Source organism: Hyposmocoma kahamanoa, unplaced genomic scaffold (assembly GCF_003589595.1).
Source record: "Hyposmocoma kahamanoa isolate Upper Pololo Valley unplaced genomic scaffold, ASM358959v1 103, whole genome shotgun sequence".
Lineage (NCBI taxonomy): Eukaryota > Metazoa > Arthropoda > Insecta > Lepidoptera > Cosmopterigidae > Hyposmocoma > Hyposmocoma kahamanoa.
The window spans coordinates 3,114,983-3,140,885 of record NW_020653344.1 but is presented as its reverse complement, the minus strand read 5'-3'; the positions used below and the strand labels follow the sequence as shown (position 1 = coordinate 3,140,885).

At 36.0% G+C, this 25,903-nt stretch overlaps 2 protein-coding genes across 3 annotated transcripts in view; one reads left to right on the top strand and one right to left on the bottom strand.

The window, feature by feature from the left end:
* Positions 1–25,903, top strand: part of LOC113238343 (glutaredoxin domain-containing cysteine-rich protein CG31559-like) — a 152,401-nt gene that overhangs the window by 40,223 nt on the left and 86,275 nt on the right. Inside the window, exon 2 of the mRNA XM_026475187.1 lies at positions 12,304–13,925. Within this exon, the coding sequence (XP_026330972.1) occupies positions 12,468–13,925 (1,458 nt within the window). The 5' untranslated portion in view covers positions 12,304–12,467. The remainder of the gene's footprint in view (positions 1–12,303; positions 13,926–25,903) is intronic.
* Positions 18,934–21,459, bottom strand: LOC113238326. 2 transcript variants are annotated; one of them, XM_026475167.1, is made up of 2 exons: positions 21,249–21,459; positions 18,934–21,115 (listed from the first exon to the last, which is right to left on the bottom strand). In XM_026475167.1, the coding sequence occupies exon 2, from the start codon at positions 21,081–21,083 to the stop codon at positions 19,134–19,136; it is 1,950 nt and encodes a 649-aa protein (XP_026330952.1). In that variant the 5' UTR covers positions 21,084–21,115; positions 21,249–21,459; the 3' UTR covers positions 18,934–19,133. The 2 variants fall into 2 exon arrangements, with proteins under 2 accessions (XP_026330952.1, XP_026330961.1); XM_026475176.1 differs by having other exon boundaries at positions 18,934–21,084; positions 21,379–21,434.

Genomic DNA, 25,903 nt, shown 5'->3' with positions numbered 1-25,903 from the left:
TATTGGCATATGGATGTACACCTGTATAATTAATGTCGTGGAGTAAATCATTATTGTAGATTTCACTTATATTACGTCATAATTACTAAAAATTGTTTCGTTTTATAATTTGAATAATTTATATAAAAACGTGTTAATAAATATATATAACAAATATTACACAACATTGCATTCATTTTATATTTTACTCGTATACGTATTACAGTATTGCCACGCTATGGTGGCCGTTTATTGTTTATTGGAAAGATTTTGTGCTCTCCAGTTAGCTTTCGACCTATATTATGCACTTTATTTTTTGTAGACTTTTGTTTTGATAAATAAGTGGAGTTTAGTGCATGGACACAGAAAATTGCGGCTTTGGAGAAATGCCCATAACCCTTTAATACCGCTTCGATACCTCTCGGAATAGTTATTTCATTCGTAAATAACAGGATAAACACAATCCTCATCCACGTGGACACTATCAGAATGAGAACTGACATTAGAAGAAATTTGATTCTTTAAAATTCTCACATTAATTGTAAATTAAGAGGATTTACTACCATGATATTCATTTATATTTTTGCAACATTGCTCCACTAGTTTGTTATAATTATTAATACAAAGAAAAAGCCCTTCCATCTGACAGGGCTTTAAAATAATATAAAATCCTTCTCTTTAAAATTGCCCAACATAACGAAGTTTAAAATCTGATTTATATGCCTTCACCTACAATGTGGAAATTTCAAGCAATAATCACAGTACACAGAGTACAAAAAACCGACCTCAAAAGTTCGAGGAATTACATCTATATGCTAAGTTTTATTGAAAGCGCGCGAAACCGGATTCATCCCTGGTGACGCTATAATAAAAAATTTAAACGACCTTCGATAGCTCGTGGGGAGCTGCTGGATAAAGGTGAGCTCGCAAGTTAAAGGAATGGAAACCGTGCTACCACCAACCTTTATGTCCGAAAAGTCGTAGAGCTCGTCTCATTCACACCTTCACGTGCGGCTGATCACCGATAACGCCACCATTTAATATATAGCGTACGCAGCTCAATGCCGGGCGGAGAAGCGGGATATTTAATTTTATAAAATATTTGCGATGTCGCGGATTTTTCAATTTTTGAATGTAACGTCACACTTATTTTTTAATTTCACTGGCGATTTGTATGGCTATGGCGTAGCACGGACTAGGACGGGAAAGGTAAGGAGGTGCGAGCTCAGAGAAACTATACCTGGCGTTACCAATCCCCTAGTTTACCACCCTTAGAGGTGGAATATTTTCTTCAAATTCAAATGGGACCAATACTGAGTGACCTCTTTCCAACAAAAACAATCATCGAAATCGCTTCACAAGTTATCGCGTAACATACATACAAAAAAATACAGTCGAAATAAGAACCTCCTTTCTTTAAGTCGGTTAAAAAACAATGTTAAAATTGACGATCTCATCTCCAGCCAGTATAAAAAAGGTTGTCATGGAGATATCCCAGACCATAATATTCCTGAATAAAGACAAACTAGAACGACAAAACTAAGGCACAAATGCACTGTTCGAACTGTCGCTGCCAGTTATCAGGGCGTAAATACAAAACATAAAGTTTTAGAAAATCACTGTCGAGATCATAAACGACTGCCTCCGGATTTGTAGAACGTCGCTTCCGTCACATGGCTGACAAATTAACGTCAAAAATATCACACTGTTATGAATGATACAGACGATGCTCTATAAAGCCGAAGTCAACCAATCGTCTTTTTTTAAAGTCCGTTGTGTAATATATTGTAAGGCCCAGTAAACCTGTCAGTTGCACTAACGACCAAACACTTAGAAAGACATCTTTTAAACACTGCTCGAAACTTTTCGTCAGCAAAAGTAACTTGGTTTTTAAATCATTAAGGCTACCATAAACACCTGTCAGAGAAAGTGCAATTGTCTACTAAAGGTTTTTATTGTCACTCGTTACATAAGCACACTTCATAATGAAAGTAATTTGGTAGCAAAAGAAGTGACTACTTTTGGTTCCCGAACTCACTTCAGCACTAGTATCGATTAAACATTATTTCCGAAAAACTTACCATCATAATATAAATGTATACCGAATTATGTGCCTGTAGTTTCATCCCGAGCAAAGACATTAACTATTCCAGAGACCAAAAATAATATGTGGTTCGAAATGAGGCATACTATACTCAAGTGTTTTCACACATCGTCTGGTATTAAATGAGACGTTAATTTAACACTGCTGTAAGTAAAGTTGTTATTTGGAAATTATTTTGTATAAATTACGCTCAGAGTAGATAATATGAGATAACGTACCCCAGTTCGATAACGAGAGAGAAATTTTTTGCATGCACGGTAAGAAATTTGTTGTAAGTAATAATAGACATATGCTTGATAACAGTCTCATCTGATGCCTTGAAGACACGAAGTCTTAGTAACAGAGATCCTTGTAAAAGAATTTGCTTATGAAGTGCTACCCGTTTCGGCCGCCAAGCAATATATTATGTAATATGTAAGCATTACTGTGTTCCAATTTTAAAAAGATTCTTCTTTGGTGAAATGAATTGGTTTGGAATGAATTGGTGAAATTACAGGCACATGGGACTTGTCAATTTTTGTGTCTGGGTGACAGGCGCGATGACAGTGCCCCTCAGATCTTCGCGATTTAAAGCCCTAGACAGGCGTGTTGCTTAGCACCAGGCACATGACTTGAAACACACTGTATTAAATATTGCAAGTACAGTATTAACAGCACGTTATATCATTTTTTTTTTTTTACTTCGAATTTCGAATATCGAATATCGAATTTTAAATTATGAATTCCGAATTTCTATTTAAAATAAACTCTATCCCACTAGCGATAATAACTTTTTAAAATCCAAAGTGTCAAGTTTGATGTACTCTTGGCCGTACCACTGTCTGACGTCTTTTGGATGTGAGAGATGACTGTGTCGAGAACTCACATTACTAATGCGACGTAATTTTTCTCTCATTTTAAGAGTTTGTTTTATTTCACCAGTAATTGACAAATTGCGCTATTGTTTTAAAAATAAACAATATAAGGTCGAAAGTTAATGATGTTTATTATTATTGTTTGTCGGAAATGATATGGAAGATGTTGAGTAAGCCAGATTATAAGCAAGAATGCTGAAAGAAGTGTTTCGACACCCGAGAACTAATTTGGCACACGAACTTTTCTAAATCGGTTCTGGTCTGCATATTCTGGATAGTGTTCTAGAATTCTTTTCGTTACTAAGGTATTCCTAGAACAGCGAATTACCCACTGAGTCGTTGGACTTGTTGCCTGGAAAATTGAATAACTGTTTGCCAAGTTTTCTTAAGAACGGAAACGGAAAGCGAATGAAATTCAATAAAACACCCTTAGAGGCGGAATATTTTCTTCAAAGATAATGGCCCCTGATCTGACCCGGTTAATGGATGTTTGCGTACAAAAACCACATTAATTAATGATGCATTTATACTACACTTTTTATTTTATGTAAAAAAAAATATTGAAAATCTACGTCTAATCTACTACTATCTAATCTATACGGCAATAAAGTTTTGATATTAAGCATATTTGAAATTGTAGGAAAATCCTAATTAGTTAAACATAAATGTCGTCATCATCGTACGCGGACACTACGCGGTCAGTTGTGGTAGGATAAAACCGAAATCGTTCTCTGAGCGATCAACAATAAATACAGAATAGACAAATATTTTGCACTAACACACATTTTTTTATTCCATAATTCCCAGTAGCCACAGCAAAGCGACTCATATCATAGTAAAGTACACATATTTCTCTATAAATCTAACCGTATGTTATTTCTATACGCCGTGTATATGATTTTATACTTTAGTGGGTTATGATCTTTGAATAGGATCACTACTGAGGTACCCTTTCGTTGTACTTCTTCCAATAAAAACCTCTAAAAGTGGCGGACTACGGGATGTAATTCCAATAAAAAAATTAATAAGAAAACTTCTGAGGCCGGTTTTTTTAATAAAAAAAGTTATAATTATTAATAATTCGATGCACAAAGAAAATACATTAAAAATACGTTACAAACGACATATACAAAGGCGAGCTTATGTCTTGAAGAAATCAGATTTGAAATCGATTGAAAAAAAGATACGACGAGATTCCAAAAATCTATTTCGGCCGAAAAGCCATTATTTTTCAAAAGTAGCTATTTTTCATGCTCTATTAGGTTTAAGAAACTATATAGAGCTATAAAGCTAAACAATAGCGTAAAATTATTCCATCAAAACACGTAATAGCGGTTGAAGCGAAAAAAGCGCTCCGCAAGAATTGATAGTGAATTCGATTCGTCTTGATACTTAGCATCAAAGGGAAAGTGTTTTTTTTTCTTCGTGTCCATTCTATTGAACTATTTTGTAATCGAAGTAATCAAGCCCAGTACTTGACTACATAATCGATTAAGATGTCTGTTCGATAATTATGAAATAGATTGAGACAATAAATTCCAGAGAAAATTGTTCAAAGTAGACAATTTGTTACAGTTTTGATAGGCGATTTCGCTTTATAAGGAAGTATCACATGATATTATACATTCCAGCAAGAGAAGGAAGTAAATAATTATGCAATGTTAAAGTTTGTAGTTATTGGAAGAAGGTTGAAAATCGAATAACCATAGAACTGGGAAATGTGTACAATGAGTTTGATGAAGAATAGTATTCATTAAAAGGAAAGAAAGCGGATGCAAGTAAAATGACAAAAAAACATACATATATTATATTCACGCATTTGAATTCTAATCAACACTGACATAGTTCTTTAGGTTCAATTATATTCATGATTTTCAAGCTGATTTTTGAGTCAACAGCCCCTGAGGATGCCTCGTGGAGAGGCGAAACACGAGTCGGGTATATTTTTAGTGGTGATTTGTGACTTCAGTTGCGCTTGTGTTTTATTTTAATAATTTTATGGGCAGGGAGGGTGGGATAATTAACTGCATGAAAAAATATTCGACACAAGCGCAGCTATTTTGCACGATTTAACCTTCACTGAGTTCGCTTAGTAGCAAATTAATTTACTTAAGTTTTTATTAACATCGACTTCCGCAAAGTAACGCCTGAATCTGTAAATTCATGATTTTTTTTTTCATTAGCCCTTGGATTCTTCTCACTACGGAATTCAGCTTTTTTAAAGAACATTCTTGAATGGATCTGAAAATATCCCTCGTAGTCGTATTATTCTTCTCTTCTTCGTCCTTATGCCCAAATCACCTCAGCATACCTTAACTAGTAGCAGTACAGACCTTATCTAATTCTGCCGCCAAGTAGTTATGTGAGGATTACTGCATTCCAGTTTTGAAGGGTAAAGGTGCTGGTAAAATTACAGGCACATGGAACTTGGCAACTTATGTCTCAGAATGACGGGCGCAGTGGTAGTGAGTAGATCTTTGCGATTTAAAGCTCTGTCGTTCCGTCACTTGGTTTTATTTAAAAAAATCTGTTATATATCGTACCCTTGGTATATTATAACTGTATATGATAAGAAAAAAGATCGAAAGTGTTTTTATCACATGAAAGTCATAAAGTAATACGAATTACATGAAACAAATTATGTAAATGTGAAATTTTATGGCTATCTTATTTAAGCATGGAAAGGTTATCAACCAATTTCGTTCATAAAATTTTTAAGCTTCTCTCCTGGACAGCTTCATTCATCATTTTGCAGATAAGGCCTTATTACACCAATCCTTTTCTTTTTTTTTTTAATGGTACAGCTTAGCGGTAGCTACTCCTTCAACTATGTTGGTATTTATTTTATTCAAACCGATAGACGGTTGGTTCGCCTAATGGAAAGTGATAACCGCCACCAATAGACATTAATTGCGATACCAAGGAAGTAGTCTTCTTATCGTAAACGCGTTGCCGGCTGTGAGACAAAAAGATCTTAAGTCGTTTGTGCTTGTTATTGCTCTGGGCTCTCTATATCCTTTAATACGGAACACACTAGTGCTGCAATCTAACACCGATCAATAATAAAAAAGTGTTACATAGGTTGGATATCGGAAGGCGTAACTAAAACAAAATTCGAAATTCGGTGTTCACTGAAGGTTCTTGCAGATGAAAGGGGACCAAGTAGCCTTTTGTTACCCACCCTCTACATAGACATGGTGTATTTGCTTGATTTCAGTAGGCAAGTGTGGTTTAAAGCAGCTAACAAGCTGAGAAATATAAAGAATATAATAATAATAACGCACACACTCCTAACCCCGCACAAGGGTAACCCTATATCATCATGTGCCATGAACGCACACATAGAAAACAAATATTTGAAAGACCAAGTACAAAGACACGACGCAAGCACATAGAAAAATTCGTGAGGTCCGTTGGTTCGTTCCGTGGCTTAGTTGGTATAGCGTCTAGCACGGTATGCAAGAAGACGTCGGTTCGAATCCGACCGAATCGAAGGAATTTTTTCTGAGTGTTCGATCTTTGTATTACTAATTATAACAAACTAGTGGAGTAATTTCACAAAAAATAATTGAATATCAATTCAATAAAAATTTAATTAAACAAATATTTCTCCCGGCCCGGGAATGGAGCACGAGACCTCTGCGTGGCAGTCCAGCATGGAAACTGTTCGGCCACGGAGGCAGATTATATCTGAAATAGTCAAATTGATAAAATACTACTATCCATTCGTTTACTAATTCTTTGCAGACTCCTCTAAGAATAATGAGGAAGAAACTTTAGGAGTTGCAATATTTTTCAATACAATATGATTACCCAATATAAGTCGAAAGTGAAAGAAAGTAAGAATTCGATTTCGCGCTCTATTTAGATAGGCGGATATATCAAAACAATCAAAATAGTTTTCTATTCGATCCATCTGCGATCCGTCTCCCAATAAAGGGCTGGCACAAATTATTGTCAGTTGTCAAACCTGTCAAACTGTCAACGTTTCCGATAATAGTTTAACAAAACCGGAAATTCTTATATAACCGAACTATAGGTCAAAACCTCTAATGCAATAATATTATAACAGATATTGCGAGATCGTAGCATTCCATCCGTGAAAAAGTAACTACAATTAGATAGAATTTAAAATACGGAAGAAATACGGCATTTTGTACTTTTGGGTTGAATGAGTAAAAATTGCAGGTAAGTAACGGCAAAGGAAAGTGGCTTGACGAAACCTGCTGTTGTTTGTTGTGAAAATGCTGGATTTTGTTACGAAAGAATGTTTCTTGTAAATATATTTTTATTGGGAAAACTTTATAATACCCTTTAAGCTTTAAGAGCCAATACAACCTTAAATGGCTTTGGTTGATTTCTCATAACAGTGAGTGTTGAATCAATCACTTTAGATAAAAAATATAGTAAAATTGAGGACATACACTGATATATATGTAAAGAAATTAGATTTCTTTAGGTTCATATTATGTTTCCTTTGACGTCTATCGGTAAAGCAGAATCTTTTACCTTAAGGTACGGATAGATGGCGCTGTTCTAACAATATGGTGTTAATGTGAACTGTGGATAAAACAGGAGGGATTTTAAAGATGGCAGTTTGTGAATAAAATGCAAATTATGTAATAAGTAATGTAAAGGAATACCCTAGTAAATAAACTTTAAATGTCGTTTCTTTGTATTTTCAGGTAAATAAGTTTTAAGTGTAATTTGTACGTTTAGAAAGTAAAGTATAAAATATGTTTGTAAACTTACGTTAGCTAATAAATCTTTGTATTTTCAGAGCAACACAAGAAGTTTATTTATACATTGTCTTATATATATACATATACATACGGTGTGAAAACACGATTCCTAAAAATTTTCACGATAGAAAAAAAACATAAACATACCTTGAAATTTTACAAGAATTCAATAGGTATACTGTACCAATATTGTTTTTGTATCAACTAAACTAAATTTGACACGTATAGTATACGATATACATTTTTCAAACGGCAAGATTTTCGTTTGTAAAAAAATTAATTCTGAAATAAAGCCAGTGTCCCTGCAATGCACCGTATTAATTAGGGACAAATATTGAATATGAACCGAGGTAGTATCGATTCTTAATTATTGAGACAAAAGTAGTGTAGATCTTTTGTTATAATATTTATATTATAATATATATAACTTGCAGAATTTTGTTGTTTTTTTTATAATACCTAGTGACGAAACGAATTAGTAGAGCACCTGGTAGACGACGCCTGCCCGTAGCAGCTGAAGTGCCACGCAGAGATTTATATCGCCAAGATCAGATCTGTTTTGTTTTTATGTGCAATATAGAGTATTTATATTAATTAGGTTATAATACACGAGTGGAAGACGAAATTACTACATATTTGCAGTTAATGCGTGAAGTCGTAATCAACTCCGAGAAAACAACAACAAGACGAGGCCTCGACTACATGAAATCACTTTCGACGACACGCATTAACTGCAAACCTGCAGTCAATCTGTTAGCAACCTTAAACTTCACGCCACAAGTTTCCAACTTATCATTTGGCAAACGTGGTCAAACCAACATTTCGGGATCTTTACAGGGCCGATGATCGCTGACTAGATGTTAATGATGAAATTATGGAATATGTTTAGATCGGAAAAAGTAGTAACATTTAAATTTGTTTGGTGTTTGATAATGTCGTGTTTTGTTGTCATTTTATTAAAGACTGTTTAGACATCGAAATTCGCTATGTTGAACAATTAAAAGAACTTTTTTCTTCCACTAACAATATAAACCTTAATGACTAAAGTCGACATTAGCGCCTCCATTTCAAGGTACATCAAAATTGTTACAAAACTATTGCCAAAGTTGAGAAGAGAGCATGACATTGCGCAAAAAGGGAAACAAATTTAAATTTGCGTGCAGTAAACAATAGTGGCCAGCAATTAATCAGACTTACGTAGTTCTTACCAAAATTATCCCAAATTTTGTTTACTAGGTATACTCAGTAATGCCGGTGATAGTAGGAGATACCGACACTGAGAAAGTAATCTTGTCGTACCTCGAAAAGAAAAACTTGTAAAGTTCAATTTACATTTTTTTGTGTGTTTCGTCAAATTTTAATATCGACGTCGTATATTAAAAATATATCGTCGTAGCATCACGAATCCTAAACCAAACAATGCGAATTTTTCTCTGATTTCAAGTATGGTAAAAAGCCGTTTTCTCAATTTTTCGAGATACGACAAAATTCCTTTCTAGCGTCGATATATTTTTGCTAGAAAGTTTATGAAAGTATAAAAACTAGACGCCATTCTAACACACTGAAATTGTTAGATGCTATCTTAACTCCGTATTAAAAATAAAAATGTGCAAAATTTCCTCACAACTTTGTACAATTTGCCTTTGAAACCAACAAAAGCTGAGAGAAAAAAGGCATATTGAACTAAATAAATAAACTAAATCGATCTGAGCTACGAAACGTATCAAAAAATGTTCAGTTATAACTCAACGTTCAAAGTACACATTTTGTAAAAACAACAGTATGTTAAAGTCGTTAAGGTATACTTTTCCTTGGTTTTAATTTTGCACGAGCATATAGAGCACAGAAGCACACAATAACTTTACAATGTCCGAAAAGGCCGCGACAAATATTTAGCAAATTGTGCTGCGCGTCTCGCTGTATCGCAAAGAAGTAAAATTTTCTATACGTCTAGGAAATGAAACTATTTTTACAGGTCTAAATCGCGTATATTTGTTTTTTCCAACAAACCAAAGTTTCGGGCCCTTAACAGGTCCGAAAGATTGGTTTGTTTGAAAAAATCCGGAAAAATAGCTCATTTCCCATGTGCAATAATCGCAAAAACCTAAGGACTATCTATACGTCATTTTCTTTTTTTTACACAGGCGTTATAACTCGACGTTGACTCGAAGGACCATATAGGTGGCTATCTCTTCTCTGCTCTCGGGGCTACTGCTGGAAGCCTCGGTATATTAGTAAATAAAATTCTCATTCATTCTTATTAGATGCTTCTGCGTGACCACCGAGACGAGAGAGAACAGTATTGTAACAATCAAAATTAATACTAAAAGACCGACCTCATAAACTGAATCCATCCCCTAATTTGCCATCCTTAGAGTTAGAATATTTTTTTCACATTTGAAGAAGACCACTGCTGAGGTACCTCCTTTCCAACAAGAAAAGTATCATCGAAACCTGTTCTCAAATGTCCGAGTAATGTAACTTAAACATAGAAAAAAACAGTCGAATGAGAATATTCTCCTTTTCAAGTCGGTTAATAAACTACATAATGTTGCAACTTAAATCCTAACAGTCGCCAGCAACGATTGACACTGCAAACTCATTGTAAAGGCGTAATATTTGAGTTGGCGTTACATATGTAATCCATGTAAATAATGACATCGAATTTGCTCCAAGTACGCTGCATTTAAAGACAATCGATAGTAAGTTACCTTATGTAATACATTGCGAGATGTTGCAAACATTAAGTATAGTGCTTTATATACAGCGCCACAAAGGCTCGTGGGTTGTATTTTTTGAATTGTTACAACGTTGTATTCTGATTATATCATTATGATTGAAATGTTGAGCAAATAATATATAATCGCTGCTTTTCAACAATAGTGGCTCAAACTTGTCTTTTTGACACAGCTGCATTTACAATGTGCTAAATTTTTTTGTGATAAATACATTGAACGGTCGTCTATGAAGTATGCTGCCACCTATGGGATGGCTCTGCTACGCACCAACTGCCACCTTGGATTCAATTGACAAGCGTGCCAAGAGGCTTATAGTTGACTAAGAGGCGAAGTTACAGAGTCTTGAACACCGTCGTAAACTTGCCAGCTTGTCAGTATTCTACAGGATTTATCACGGAGAGTATGCGAGAGAGTTGCACGAATTAATTCCGTCTTCCCCTTTCCATCTTCAGGGGACCAGGGGCTGGGGCTCCATCCCTATGTTGTGGATATTCCATGAATTCGCAAGAGGCGTTCCGTTTTCACATTTATATGGCGAACGGCTATGGAGTGGAATTCTCTACCTGCAGACTTGTTCGCTGAACGTTACAACTTGGACCTTTTCAAGGCGAGAGTGAATAGGCATTATTTATGTGTGCATGCTACATCGTCGACTTCTTTGTCACTTTCCATCAGGTGAGGTGGAAGTTAAATGCGTTTTTAATAAAAAAAAATTGGTTAATATAAACTCGTGACTACCATGGACCGGTGTATAATTCGTCGGCTTTGCACGTGAATATGATTCAGTTGTTTTTCAACCATCTTCCTGTTGAATTAGATTGAATGTATTATTGAGGTTTTATTCTGAAATATAACTCCATTAGTTTTGTGATGATTATTAATGGAAAGATCGAACACATACGAACATTTCTTCGACCCGGTCATGGTCGCGGGTTCAAGACCTTTGAACCCGCGACCATGCTTCATCGTAGCATTGCTCTTACCAACTGAGCCACTGGTTAAGTTACGAGTGAGTCTTAGATCAAGTTATAGATCTTTATACTGGCTTTCGGCATTCGTCGCCGCTAGTGACATCTAGATCTATGTGTTCGATTTTTGTATTAATAATTATAATACAATTAGATTGATTTTGAGGTACACCGCTATTCTATAAAGTATTGATATGTGTATTGATTTTAAACGTTGCCTACACTTCACCTCTGAATCTGTTACAGCATCAAAACATGTGATTGTTTATTATAAAAGTGAATAGTCTATATAAAATACTTGTTATATTCCAATGTAAAATAGGCGCTTTGTCGTCGAGTTGCGGATACCAGCCCGTTGCACCAAGTACCAAGTATATTCCAATGTTTGTATCGTTATGTGCGAGGATACTTACAGGCCTAGTAGCCTAATATTTGACCTACAGCTTCTCAAACAGAGGCCTTGGGTTCGCACCTCTGAGTTTCTCAAAATTTATGCGCGTAAGCTTTTCGGTGAAGGAAAACATCGCAATGAACCCTGCACGTCGAAGAAGATTAAAAGCCCTCGGAAAATGTGTGAAAACGCAACCCGCATTGGTCCAAGGTGGCGGACTATTACCTAAGCCGTCCTCCTCCTGAGAGAGCAGTGAGACGTCTAAATGGATTAATGACGATGAATACTTAGCTATTTTGTTTACATGTTTAAATTAATTTTACAACTATTTACAACTATAATTATCAAGAAATAAAATCTAATATATTCGACTTTAAGTCTAAAATTAAAGATAATTGACTCAATTTCTATCAACTCCCATAGTAATATGCAATTAAAGTTTTTTTTAAACATTTCAATGTACTACTTCATAGAAATTGACGTCGATAATGACCAATGTTATTAACCAATGAATATTCTCTTCGCAGATGTAAATACCGGCACGCGCTAGAAAAACAACCCAGCTGTGGATTGACCTACTCTCGATTGGTCACCGGAACCATTATGCCTTATACAACCATCTGAGCGGACCTGACTCGCATTTCAATCGACTCTCCGTTAGCTAATTATGCTAGTTTAATAGCACGCCACAATGATGGAGGAGGTGACACCTCGGCCAAGTGTGGAGTACATCCCCCCACTCCCGCCAAAAGCGAAACAGAGGGCAGGATCTACAACATTCACGCAAATAACCGCAGACGATAAACTCAACGGGTTTGCCACCGAAAGCCGGAATGAACTGAGTTCGATGCACTCACTCGTCCTTAATTCTAAGACACCAACTGCAACGGTATTCGTAGCGGCGACCCAGCCAGAACGACCCGCGAACACGCCTGGCACGGACGCCCCTACTAACGGCCCTCACGTGGTAACTATCCGAATCAATCCCGACGCAGACAAACCAAAAGCACCCAAAATATCCAGTGTCCATCTCAAGAGTGACGTTGACTTCGAAACGTTCAAGATAAATGACATCTGCAAAAAGAACAACAGTTTAGTCAGACTCAATGTTGACGAAAGCAGACCTAAAATCCTCGAAAATGAGGAACTACTGAAAACCGATAAGCCGCCTTACATTTATTGCAATTCCTTTGTCAACTCCATAACTAATATGGTCATGTCGAGCGGTCAATGCTCTCCAAGTGATACTCTCGATTCAGGGACTTGTAGTGACCTTGACGGTACTCCACCACCGCTGCCGAAAAAGAAATTATCTAAATCTAATTGCACAAAGAAAGCTGTGTCTGTAACGGTAATTAGTTCAACGAAAAACAATCAAGGCGAACTCGATTTCGAGGATAACGATTCAAATATATCGTGTGATTCTCTAAACAGTACTGAGCTAAACGGCAACGTGCACGCCGACGAAAGTCATCACAGCGAGGAAACGAGCAAAAAAGAAAAGAAATACAGTGCAGAAACATCTGTTGCTTCTCCGATACTATCGTTTGCTACCAAAGCGACCAACATAGACAGCAGCTTTCTACCGCAAGGTTTACTTCAAGATATTAGAGACCGCTCAGCTAAGCTCAGTACGATCGAAACCGAAAGTGAGTTGAATGGCGAGCAACGGGAAGCAAACCAGAATATTAATGGGAATGCTAATATATCAAAAGAAAGCGCACAACTCACATCGTTCCGTCTAGTTTCACAGTTTAATACTGAAGCAAAGAGAAATGCAGAAACAGAGTCACTACCAGTAAATTTGTTAGAAAAAGTGCCACTGATTAGCGAGAGCACGTACGAGGAGCGAAAGAACCAGGAACAGCTGAAACACGAGCGTGTGTGTTACAGCAGTCATTATTTTGATACGGATAAGTTTTACGAGTTCCATCTTAACGAGAAACAGTTTGATGAAGACAAACCTGTGAAAAGTGTTAGTGCCAAAAGTGAATGTGTTAATGAAGTGGAATTCTTCGCTGGTGTAAAGGATTTTAATACAGAGGAAGCGCCGTCGACTATTAGAAGTTCGAAAGGGACCATACGCGGGGTAAAGAACCGCGTGCGAGCTGGCATAGCAACGTTTCTACAAATGCAAAACACCACCAAGGTAATTATTATGACTTTTTAATTTTGCTCAGTTTTTGTGTCACCTGCTGGCGAGTTACACACGTTTATGATTTTAGAGGTCGCAGCCGCGCTGGTAAATGCATTCGAAAGTGTTTCGCGCAAGCACGTAGACCGTCGTTCATTGCAGCCATGTATTGGCGGCGGTTATGTTATTGGATATTGAACCTTCACGGCACGTTGCCGCAAACAATAGTCTCAAGAAACAGGTACTGACAGACAATTGACACAAGTTGTTAATTACAATTCAGAATTATGAACGGATGTATGGTCTACAGAGTTGCGCTCTGGATGTCAAAACAAATCTTAAACAATGCCAATTGTCATTCTAATGCGACATGTACCTTAATTTTACATATAATAATGAGAATTGTGATTCAGAACAATATTTATGGAAAATATCTGCAAAATACGACGTGCAGTTTGCTACTAATCATTGTCATTTTATAAGTACATAAAAGTAAATAAAAATATATTAGTGATGTAATAAAATTGTCAAATGAAACCTTTAAGAAGTACAAAACAATACATTTCCTCAACAAGAATATAAAGGAGTTCCTTTAAGAGGCCCGGCTTTAATGGCTGCTTTCTAAAGACATTTTCCGCTTTTCCTAACAATCCTGTCTAATTAAAGTAAAATTGGCATTTCCTTCACTAAAGTCCCACGTTAACAACTGTGTCGGAAGCGTCTCTTCCAGTTTTCTAAGCATTCATCGCGAGTTGGGATGCAGAGAAAGTAGTTTGAAAAAATACCGAGTCAGTACAACTATTTTATGCACTATTGTTGCAATTACTACTCCGTAATAAACAATACTACCGTTCTCACTTATTGCTTCAGTAATAAATCTGCATATTCAATATCATCAAGTCTTAGTATAGTTTCATTTTCTAGACAACTCTAGTTGAAAAACGCTTAGTGCTCATATCGCGTGCATCAAATGCTTGACTTAAATCGACTGCGAATTACATATAGATTAAGATGTTCTAAAACTTTAAAGAAATAATAATAGTCTTAATATTCAAACATAGCTCTAATAATTTCCGTAGACGACACTAAATCAAGATGATGTACACTACATACATCGGTAAACCGTTCACGTTTTTTCTGTAATTAATTACGACTGCAAAAACTGGTAGCGATAGTTCTTTTTCTTCATCCACCATACTGTCTGGCCATATTTGTAGCGTATTTTTCTGATAAGTATCGGAAAACTATTCGTCCGTGAAAAATTGTGGCGCGATCACGCTCTTTTGGGTTACTAAGCGGAGATTTGTAATTCTTTTAGTTTTTGCTTCGAAATTTTGCTACGTTTCGTTGGTTTTTGTTTTATCACACATGACACGTGGACCATTCAGCATTGTAAATATGTAGCAATTGTTCCGCCTTTCTGTGTTGAAACGTTTAATGATAATTATTGTAGTAGTAACGGTATTATTAGTTGTTAATTATATCGCGTTGAAGTTATATAATACGTCAGAAAGATTGAAATATGAACAGTAGCATAGTTACGCATCTAACACTATTTTATGAACTATACGATCAATAAATAAGTGATAATAAACGAGCCAGACAGTATTAACCTGCAACCAGGAAACTAAAATAAAAAATGACATTCCAATATGAATTTCCAATATCTACAGTTATTTTTCAAAATCGATCGTTCTCTAAATGATTTACTATTAATTTTGACTTAACTAATTCCCAACCAAGTATTCTCTTCTTGACTATAGCTGTCCCTTTTACAGTGATATGTAAATACAAAACTTTATGCTTTAATATAATCAAACTGACTTCCTTCTTACCTTCCGCGTGTTTAAATTTCAGCCTTGACTTCGCTTGTCTCAGTATTTTTTCTTGCATACGTTCACTATTCATCGCTTCATTAAACTTAAGTGTAACAATAATTAATTATTTTGAAGCGTTGCTGCAACATAACTATATTTTTCTTTTACAGATTCTATAATAGGCTCTTGTTGTATATATTTTTTTACAGTTCTGAAAGTAATTTTAAACATTTCCTGATGATTTGTTTGTTATCAAAAGTGTGACAATTTCACTTAATCTATTTATATCACATGCATTTTTTTTGGCTCTATTTTTCCATCGTTCAACGAATTTACTGCAATCTAGGTGTGTATATCTATATATACAACCTAAAGTTTCTACTAAGGAGAGGGTATCTCTAAACCAATACGTTAATTTAAGCAAGTTGGGGCCGTTAAATGTACTTGGTATATGTATATATAATATATTAGGTTTCTACTAAAACAGGAAAGTAATTATTCACTAGATTACTACTTAACGCGATCTCATAGTGGGTATAAATCTTTAGTAGAGAATCATAAAGCTATCCTTTCTATTTAACTGCATTCCTAGATTTACTACCAAAACTTCACTATATTGCCTTTACGTACTAAAATAAAGTTAGCAGTCTGAAAATAACGTGTAATTTAGTAATCAGTCCGTTCCTTGGACAGATCTTACCGTATTATTATCCATTAATCGATACAAATTGTATCTATAGAGCTATTAACTATTTTGTACATGATATTTCCATTCAATCACCATGGCCCGTAGATTGTGTAGTAAATGTAGAGAAATTCCGAGTTCTTGAATATAACTTAAGGCATACAGAAGAGTTTGTCCAGGGAAGTACTGCCACCTTAGGAAATGAAACTATTTTTCCGGATTTAAATCGCGTATATTTGTTTTTTCAAACAAACCGACGTTTCGGGCCCTTTACAGGTCCCATGGTCACGGTTGACTGAAACAAATATACGCGATTTAAATCCGGAAAAATAGTTTCATTTCCTATGTGTAACAATCGCGAAAACCTAAAAACTCGATACTGCCACCTTATTTATTTCTGCCCCTAAGCAATAATGTCAGCATTACTGTGTTCCGGTTTTGAAGGGTAAGGGTGCGGGTGAAATTAGAGGGACATGGGACTTGTCAACTTATGTCTCAGGGTTACAGGCGCAGTGGCAGTGCGCCTCAGATCTTTGCGATTTAAAGAGCTTTGTGGCACTGCAACTGTTATGGACAGGCATGCAGCTTACCATCAGGCGCAGGTCTTGTTCGTCCCGAAACTTGATTTTATTAAAAGAAATGTAATGTCAATTGATTGTTGCGGAACTTAACATATTAGAAACCTTGACTTTTCGTGCGTACTACAGTCACTTTCGATTTGTAAGTAAAAAAATCATTTGCATATACATTACTACACTATGTAGGTTGTTGGTTCGCCTACTTATTTGCCTGTTGTGAATTGTTTGGGTCAATTTCTCTATGATCATTTTTCCAGCACTACACATAAAACAAACTAGATGGCATTGACAGATGGATTATTCTATCTTGCAAGAAGATGCACATATGCACATAATGTGACAGTAATTATCTTCTCTTTGTTCCAATCTGACAATACACATTTAAAAAAAATCTTTGTTGGCACAACGACATTGGTGTTTCAAGACAACAAAACTTTGTTATGGCAATGATTTTGTACTTACATGATGAAAAAACTTTTTTATAGGAACTAAACACCTCTATCGATCCTCAATAGACGCAGCTTTGTTTTTTGAGTGCAGTTGTAAATTAATACGATAAAATCCAAATTTTCCCCATACTAATACGGTTGATTTGCTTGGGTCGAGCGGCAGGCTTTATTTCAGAATTTATTTTGTAACAAACAAAATTAAAACTATTTGAAAAATGTATAAATAGTATACGTTCATTTAGTACAGTTGATATAAAAAAAATCATTATCATCATAATCATTAAAAATCATTATATAAACAGTACCTATTAATACGATATCGACCTATTGAATACGAAATTAAGCGGCTTTCTTGTCAAATTTCGAGGCACACAATTCTTGTTTTTTTTTCCATCGTGAAAATTTTTAGGTATCGTGTTTTCACACCATATCATCAGTGTATATTTTACTAGATATATTATATTTTTTCCAAAGTGATTGCTTCAACACTTTCACTGCTATGCAGAATCAACCAAAGCCATTTGACGTAGTATAGACTCTTGAAAATGCTGATCTAAAAAAAGGGATGGCACTTTAGCCGAACCGTTTCCACTTGTTAGTCAGCTCCAAATATTTCCTTCCCAGGTGGCGTTTGCTTCCGATTTATCAAGAAAATAAGTCGGAATACTTTTTACTTGGCATTCATCTTCCTCTCGCACTGATAGCTACAATATTATTATTGCGGCTCGGAACTTGGGCACACTGACCGCGTCATTAGCCGCCGTTAATTTCTCAAGCGTGTGAAGTGGACTATCGTCTGAATCGCATAGCACAATAAAAAATCCTTACTTGAACAAATTGTCGATGCACCCGCCAACCTGCAGGTCGATTCAGAACCACGATAACCCTGTTCTCAACCGATTCGATTAGATAACTTATGATTACATTTCATTTTTTTTCACAATAATCGAATCAAACGTCAAACTGTCGTATACGAAACCGAACCGAAATGACGTCACACCCGTACTTACCCGTGCCCGTCACACCCGTACACAACTTCTCGACCGGCAAAGGCTACAGACATTATTTAGAACACAGTTATCGAATGAAAGTTACCGAACGTCCTATTGTTTACAAACAAAAATGTAATATGAAAATATCGAGTTCTTTGGTTGTTACACATAGGAAATGAAACTATTTTTCCGGATTTAAATCGCGTATATTTGATTTTTCAAACAAACCGACGTTTCGGGTCATACACGGGTAGGGGAGACCGGGTACAAAAGTAACACTTTGCACTTTTTCTTTGATTTCTGGCTATCAATCAAATTTTCGATCAAATTAATTTAACTCTACACAAGTTTCGTCTATACTCTACAAACGTACATTATAATTTTATTTCATACATGTTTTTTTTATAACAATTACAAAGCTGCAAAAAAAAAAGTCGATTGTTACTTTCGTCCTGAGGGTCAGGACGAAAGTAACACAGTGCAGGGCGAAAGTAACACCGAGGGGGTCCTGTGCAATATTATATGTATAATGAAACTGAAACACAAAATTAAATCATATTATTTATTAGAGATATAAGAGATAAAATAAAACGAAACAAAATATTTCTTCTCAAGAATAACAAAGAACTTAATATCTTCTTCTTTTTAAATAATAGTTTACTCTTAGGCATAATGAGATCAACTTTAATGAGGTTCATGTTTCTATTCAGACTCGCAATTGTGGCAAACGTAATATGAATCATCTTTGGTGCACGCAGCGTGAGACCATTTTTTACAATCAACACACTGTACCCACTTCTCGTTTGGTAAGCTAGTGCTGAATAACTCCAAACAAACTATGCAAAAGCAATCTTCGTCATCAGAAGAATTGCTGTTTGCTGTTGTCTGGTTCTCCTTTCCTTTGCTTCTAGGAGGGTTCCTCGTCTTCTTTCCATGGCCTTTTCCTTTTGCAGATTGTAATTTTCTCTTGCCTTTTCCTGTAGTGGGTTGGAATATTGGTTTCTTGGCTTTATTTCTTTGGTTATATTCTTCTTCAATTGCTCTTTTTTCGGGAGTGTCAGTAAGTATCGCAGTTTTACGCTTTTTATAACCTCTTTTTGTTCCGGATCGTATACCAGCTCGCGGTAGAGGTCTTATATCTTGGGGTGAGAAATTAATTGGCCGTGTAAAAGATGCTTGAAGTCCACTAGGTCCTGGCTGTGGCGAGCTTGGTGATGGATGTGAGCTAGCAGGGTTTAAGAACTGATTTCCATCATCTGTTTGAATGTTCGATACACTCCGAAGAGTTTCCAGTTCGGGATTGTTAGATCTAATTGAATGGGCATTAAGTTTGTTACTCGATCCTAGTTCTGGAAGGTGATCTGCTTCAATCATCCGATCAACTTCGATGGCTGACGGTTGAATTTCGTTATTAGATTGCAAGGTACGATTTGTTACAGAAGACGGTGCGAAGTCAACCGCGGAAAAGATATTCCTATTAAATGGACTTATACCAGTACAGGTAAAACCTGCAATAGCATTTCTATCGGTGACGGCAAGAGGAAATGCTTCTCTGACAATCCCAGGAATGTAATGTATAGTCATTGTTTGACCGGGATGATTTCGCATCCAATTATCTGTAGCAGTATTTATCATTTTCTTGAATGGTCCAAACACCGCTCTATCCAGGGGTTGCAATTTGTGTGTACAGTGGGGAGGAAATGACAGCAACACTATTCCATTTATCTTACAATAATCGAGGGCATGAATTGATACATGTGATACATGATTGTCAAGCAAGAGCAGGCATTTTTGGTCAGTAGTGGGTTTGGCTTGTTTTTTGAAGTGTTCCAAAAACAGCAAGAACTCTGCTTCTTGCATCCAGCCGCTAGCATTTCCAGCACCAGCAGATCCAATAGGACCTTCACGTATCATGTGGTCTTGATATCGCTTCAACGGAAATACAAAAAATGGAGGTATATGTCCTCCTTGAGCATTAATAGCAACAGCAACAGTTACTAACCTCCCACGTTCGGCAGACGTCACTGCGCCTACTTGTTTAATTCCTCTCTGACATATTATTTTGTTAGGTCTTTGGACTGTCGTCACCCCTGTTTCATCTATATTCCATATATCTCTTGGCTCAAATTTATACCTATCCATAACTTCTGATAGGTTATCAAAAAACTTGTTTACATTATACTCATTAAAGCTCGAGGCGCGAGACAGGCTCGTTGCCTGTGGGCTTCTCAGAGATAGGATGGGATGTCGTTTTAAAAATCCAGCTAACCATTCCTTGCCCGCCGTGTGATTTTCATTCCACTTCTCCGGAAATTTCTTTTTATATTTAAGCGCTAATTCGTACGCCAACTTCCGCACTTCAGTCGGAATCAATCCGAAGTATACTTTGGAGCATTCAATAATATAGTCCTGTAAAACATTTTCCTCTTCAGGAGTAAAAACACGGTTGACGCAACGGTAGCCAACTTTTACATTAGTATTCCCTGATTTAAGTTTTTGTATAAATCTATATAATGTTACGTGGCATACGTTGTATTTTTTTGCCAGTGCTCTTATCTTCGTTTTGTCCTGAAAATGCTCATCTGCTGCTTTTTTATAGACTGCTGTATTAGTGGTGCCTCTCTCTGTTTTTCTAATTCGCTGCCGCGGCATTCTGTTTCGGCAAAACAATAAAAAAAATTAAAGACTTTCATACTTACTGATATCATGATTCAACGGGGACAAAAGTAACATGTTACTTTTGTCCTCGTCGTGTTATGTTACTTTTGTACCCAACCACGATTTGTTGTTGCAATATGTCAGTACTTTAAAATTAAATGTGTTGCACAAAAATCGTTTATAACATGTTACGGACAATATAATTACAAATTGCAAGGCAAATAGTCAGGTTGATATCATCATCTGAACATTACGAAAATACTAAATCAATAAACACAAAAAAACTTACTTTTGGTTCGTAAAATCACGTAGCGTCCTCTAACACAACCTAACAGCGCAGCGCGGGCGCGGCGACTGATCTCAAGTGCGGGGGGCGTCGAATGCTGATATTCAACGGTCGCGCGCGTTGTTTCGGTTATTGGACAATTCTACAGAGCATTTGTTACTTTCGACCCGCCGTTACTTTTGTACCCGGTCTCCCCTACATTTCACGGGTCTCAGGAACTAAGAAATCTTCCTCAGGGGCTTAAAATAGGTCTTGATAGATGCACGCCTGAGGACTCTTCCGATCTTGTCTGTACTACCTCTCACGTAAGGTAAGATGGCAGGTCTTCGCTCGACTGTTGGTGGTTTCTCACGGGGCCTGCGGTTTTGGCGTGGAATCTTCAACTTATTCGCATGTAGGACTTGCTTTATATGCTGAAGTTCCCCTGCCAGATGATTCTTCATGGAAGAATGTAACATCCTCTTGCAGGATGCAGGAGTTTACAAGCTTGACTGTGAGTGCGGTCTCTCTTATATTGGACAAACAAAGCGAAGTATTTGTACCCTCGTCAAAGAACATATTGCTGATGTCAAACACCGTCGCGTAAACAAGTCTGCAGTCTGCGAGCATGTTATGGATAAACCTACACATTCAATGACGTATGACAAACCCCAGATCCTTGCAAAAGAAGACCGTTATCTACCCAGGATGCTGCGCACTTTCTGGTAACCGATTTTAATAAAACGGTAATTATATGTAATTACACGTACTTTTGAGGTCGGTTTTTTTAGTACTCTGTACTGAGATTATTAAATAGACACTTTCGCGTCAAAGGTTGCAACGTTGCAGTCGACGTTCCTCGTTAGGTGCCTAAAGTAACTTCCTTTCCGTAACGAAACTAAGAGGGGCTAGTGTCTCTCAGGGTGACGGGCGCAGTGGACACCTCTGAGACGTAAGTTGACATTATAATATTTATTTAATCATTTACGGTACAGAAAAAACTACTAAGTTCTACTGTAGAGGAGGTTCTTTCTTCCTTGATGATGTCACCAAATTGGGTAAAAGACTTGCAGTCCAATTTCAGGTTTTAAATAATAAAATACAAAGTGCCAAGTTAATTGTAACCGGCGAGAGCGGTACTACGGGTACAGATGCAAAAAGTATAACAGTAACTATCAATAGGTCCAGGCAGTCGTTCTTACAAGGACTCAACTCCTAGAAACGTACCTGTAATACTGATGTTTCTCACACTTAAATAAAATTCGGTTCAAGTAGTCACCATCCGAGGGAAAATCTTAACACCGCGATGGAGGAATTAAGTAAAAAGGGTCAATGCCATCTAGCGGATCTTTAAAGAACTATTTTACAAACAAAGTTGATTAGTAAAGCCTATAATATAAAATAGGTTTGTTACACTACTTAGTTCCAAAATAAATTTCTTTCCAAAAGAAATTTACAAAATACAGGACCACAATAGCTACAATAAAAGGTTACATGCACAATAAAACTAACATTATGTAATTCACAAACAATGCCAAACACATTAAATTATAGGGTAATCAAATTAAAAAAAAAACAAAATCTTTGATCTCTAGACACTTTTCATGAGTGTACTATACATAATAATATTTCGGAATACAGTACCTATGAAATGGATGGAACGGTGCATAAATAATGCCCTTAATTCTCATTTAGAACATAGCTAACAATTTTTGTATTGACTGTGAGGTACAAAATAACCACAAACAACAGCTATTGATCTACTAAATATGAAACTTATTGAACCTGCGGTAAAAATGTATGTTACTCAACCACATACCGTTTTAAGAAATTCAAATTGATTTTACCGTTGAGACCAGTTTTATGAATGTAAATTTGTTTCTAAACCACATTTTACGGTATTGAATCTTAATATACAAAATGGGGTAAGTGTTTGTTTGTAGAAAGTACACAACCTACTCCAAGAATTAACAATTGATAGAACTTTATAAAAAAAAGTGGGAGAATAATAAAAAGTTTAATTATTAAATGAAAATGTAACCGCGTTGTGTAGAGGGCTATGAGAAAATATTTCTCATGTAAAACCGTATTCATGAATGTACACATACCGGCACACTTAGCGGAACTCTAGTGAAATCCCCAAAATAATGCAGTGTTTTTTCAAAATCTGTCATTTTAATAATTTGAAAGCAAAGAAATAGTGGAATTTAATTTTTAATGTTTTGTTTCACATATCCACAACATTTGACAAACTCAAGTGGCATGCGAGCATGTCATGAATAAACCTGAACACTCAATTAAATTCGACAAACCTCAGGTCCTTGCAAAAGAAGTTCGTTACTAACCAGGATACTGCGAGGGGCCATTGAAATTAAAAAAAATCCTTATTTCAACAGGGAAGATGGTTTCTCCGTACCACCAGTTTGGAATTCAGTATTTCCTCTGATGAAAAATCCCAAGCAGACATGAGACTGCAAGTACTAATTAATATGATTTAATTTATTCAATAAATAATTTATATTGTTAAAATTAAATATTTGTAAAACATATGTCGCGTAAATTGGAACATTCTTTGGAACCATTTGAAAAAACAGGTATAGCCTTTGGAACCACTTAAAAATAAGGTACTTCATTAATATTTTTTGTAACAATAATGAAATATAGGGGGTGGTTTGCATAAATATTAGACATAACTGGATCTCCGTCACCCATGGCCATAGGACCTGTAAAGGGGGATACGTTGGTTTGTTCGAAAAAACAAATATACTCGATTTAAATCCGAAAAACCATTTTCATTTTCTATGTATAATAATCGCACAAAACCTAAGAACTCGATATAAAATCAAGTGGCTCAACGGTTAAGCAAGTATTTTATTTTAAACGTACACAGAGTGTAATAAGGACAATAATCTACAGTCAATAATCTTGTACGATTTTTGTCTGTCTGTCTACGTCATTATATTTCTTATATAATTAATGTAGGATTGTCAACGGAGTGAAAGATTTGTTTCTGAACGATGAAGTGTGAGAGGGAAGGATGGAGGTGACGGATGACAGATGACCTCTCTTTGGCTATGGCTCTCGATACTGGTGGTTGCGTGCGAGTTGTTTTCCTAAATTTTTAAAATAAAAGTGAGAAAAACAATTTCTACGTTTTATTTCCATCCCACATTAATATCGCTAGCAAAGATGTGTTATTCAATAGTCTAAAACAATTAATCAATACCCTTTAAACTATATATTAATACTTCATGCCCTTTTCCCATCGGGGTTAGTAGGCACTTGTTAGTAGCAGAACTCCTTGTAAAAGAATTCGTCCAGGGAAGTACTGCCACCTCACCTATTTCTGCCGCCAAGCCATGTAACGTGAGCATTCATGCGTACCAGTTTTGAAGGGTAGTGTAAGGTAGTTTTGATAGATGCTGGTGATTACAGGCACTTGGGAATTGTCAACTTAACGAGGTGGTGGAAACAGTAATGGTGACTCTCAGATCTTTGAAGCTCTGATGACGATTTAAAGCGGTTACACAGGGCAACTTACGACTTGTCGATTGATAGAAAAAGGCACGAAATTATTATAATAATTATTATTATTATTAACAATTATAGTCAATTTTAGGGGCACTCATTTAAATGTCTAAAAAGTGATGAAAAGTAACGTCAGATCTTTGGGCCTCCAAGGCCGCGAACACAACAATATATTATTGCTTAATAATATAGCCATATAGATAAACTTTACAAATACATTTCAATACAATGTTTTAAATCAATTTTCGTAATCAATACCTCATCGTATTGCAAATGACTTTGAGTCAAGTGTACACTTGATGTTGTGCGATGCAATATTTGATTTTTCGACATATTTCTTGAACGATTGCCGCTTATGTATTACACAATGTAGTGGTTTTGTAATTAGTATTAGTAATGTATAGTTAACACTTGATTTGTCTCATAATAATGTAAAGAGTGAACAAAAAGGTAGAAGTGCTTTTCGTACTTTATCGTTTCCACCAAAGGCAATTTTAGTGGTTCAGAGATACATACGTGATACGTACGTGGTACGTACCCTACATGTTGCAAGAGGATAGTTCCAGACTCGACTCTCGGTTAAACTAATGTAGAAAACTAAATTTTCTAAATCGAGTCTAGGTGTTCTGGGTAGTGCCTCTAGAGTATACAGTGTTTTTTTTTATAAATGGGGCAGTATGGGGAACTCCAAAACCATAGAAGATACAAGGAAACTGTCTTATGAATGATTAAGTTTATTTAATTAATTTTGTATGAAAAATATTTTATGACCAACTTCTACTGTCCCGATTTTGTCATCCCATACAATGAAATAATCCTTTCATAAAATTGAGTCGACTAGCACAAAAAAAAATTTGATCAATTTTATTCATTTTTATGGACAACTCACGGTTGACCAAGAAATTGACTATGCCACAGTTTTTACAAAAAAGACTTAATGGAGAAATTAAATTAAAAAATAAAATTTAATTAAAAATTTTTATTGAAGTGATAATCAATTATTTTTTGTGAAATTACTCCA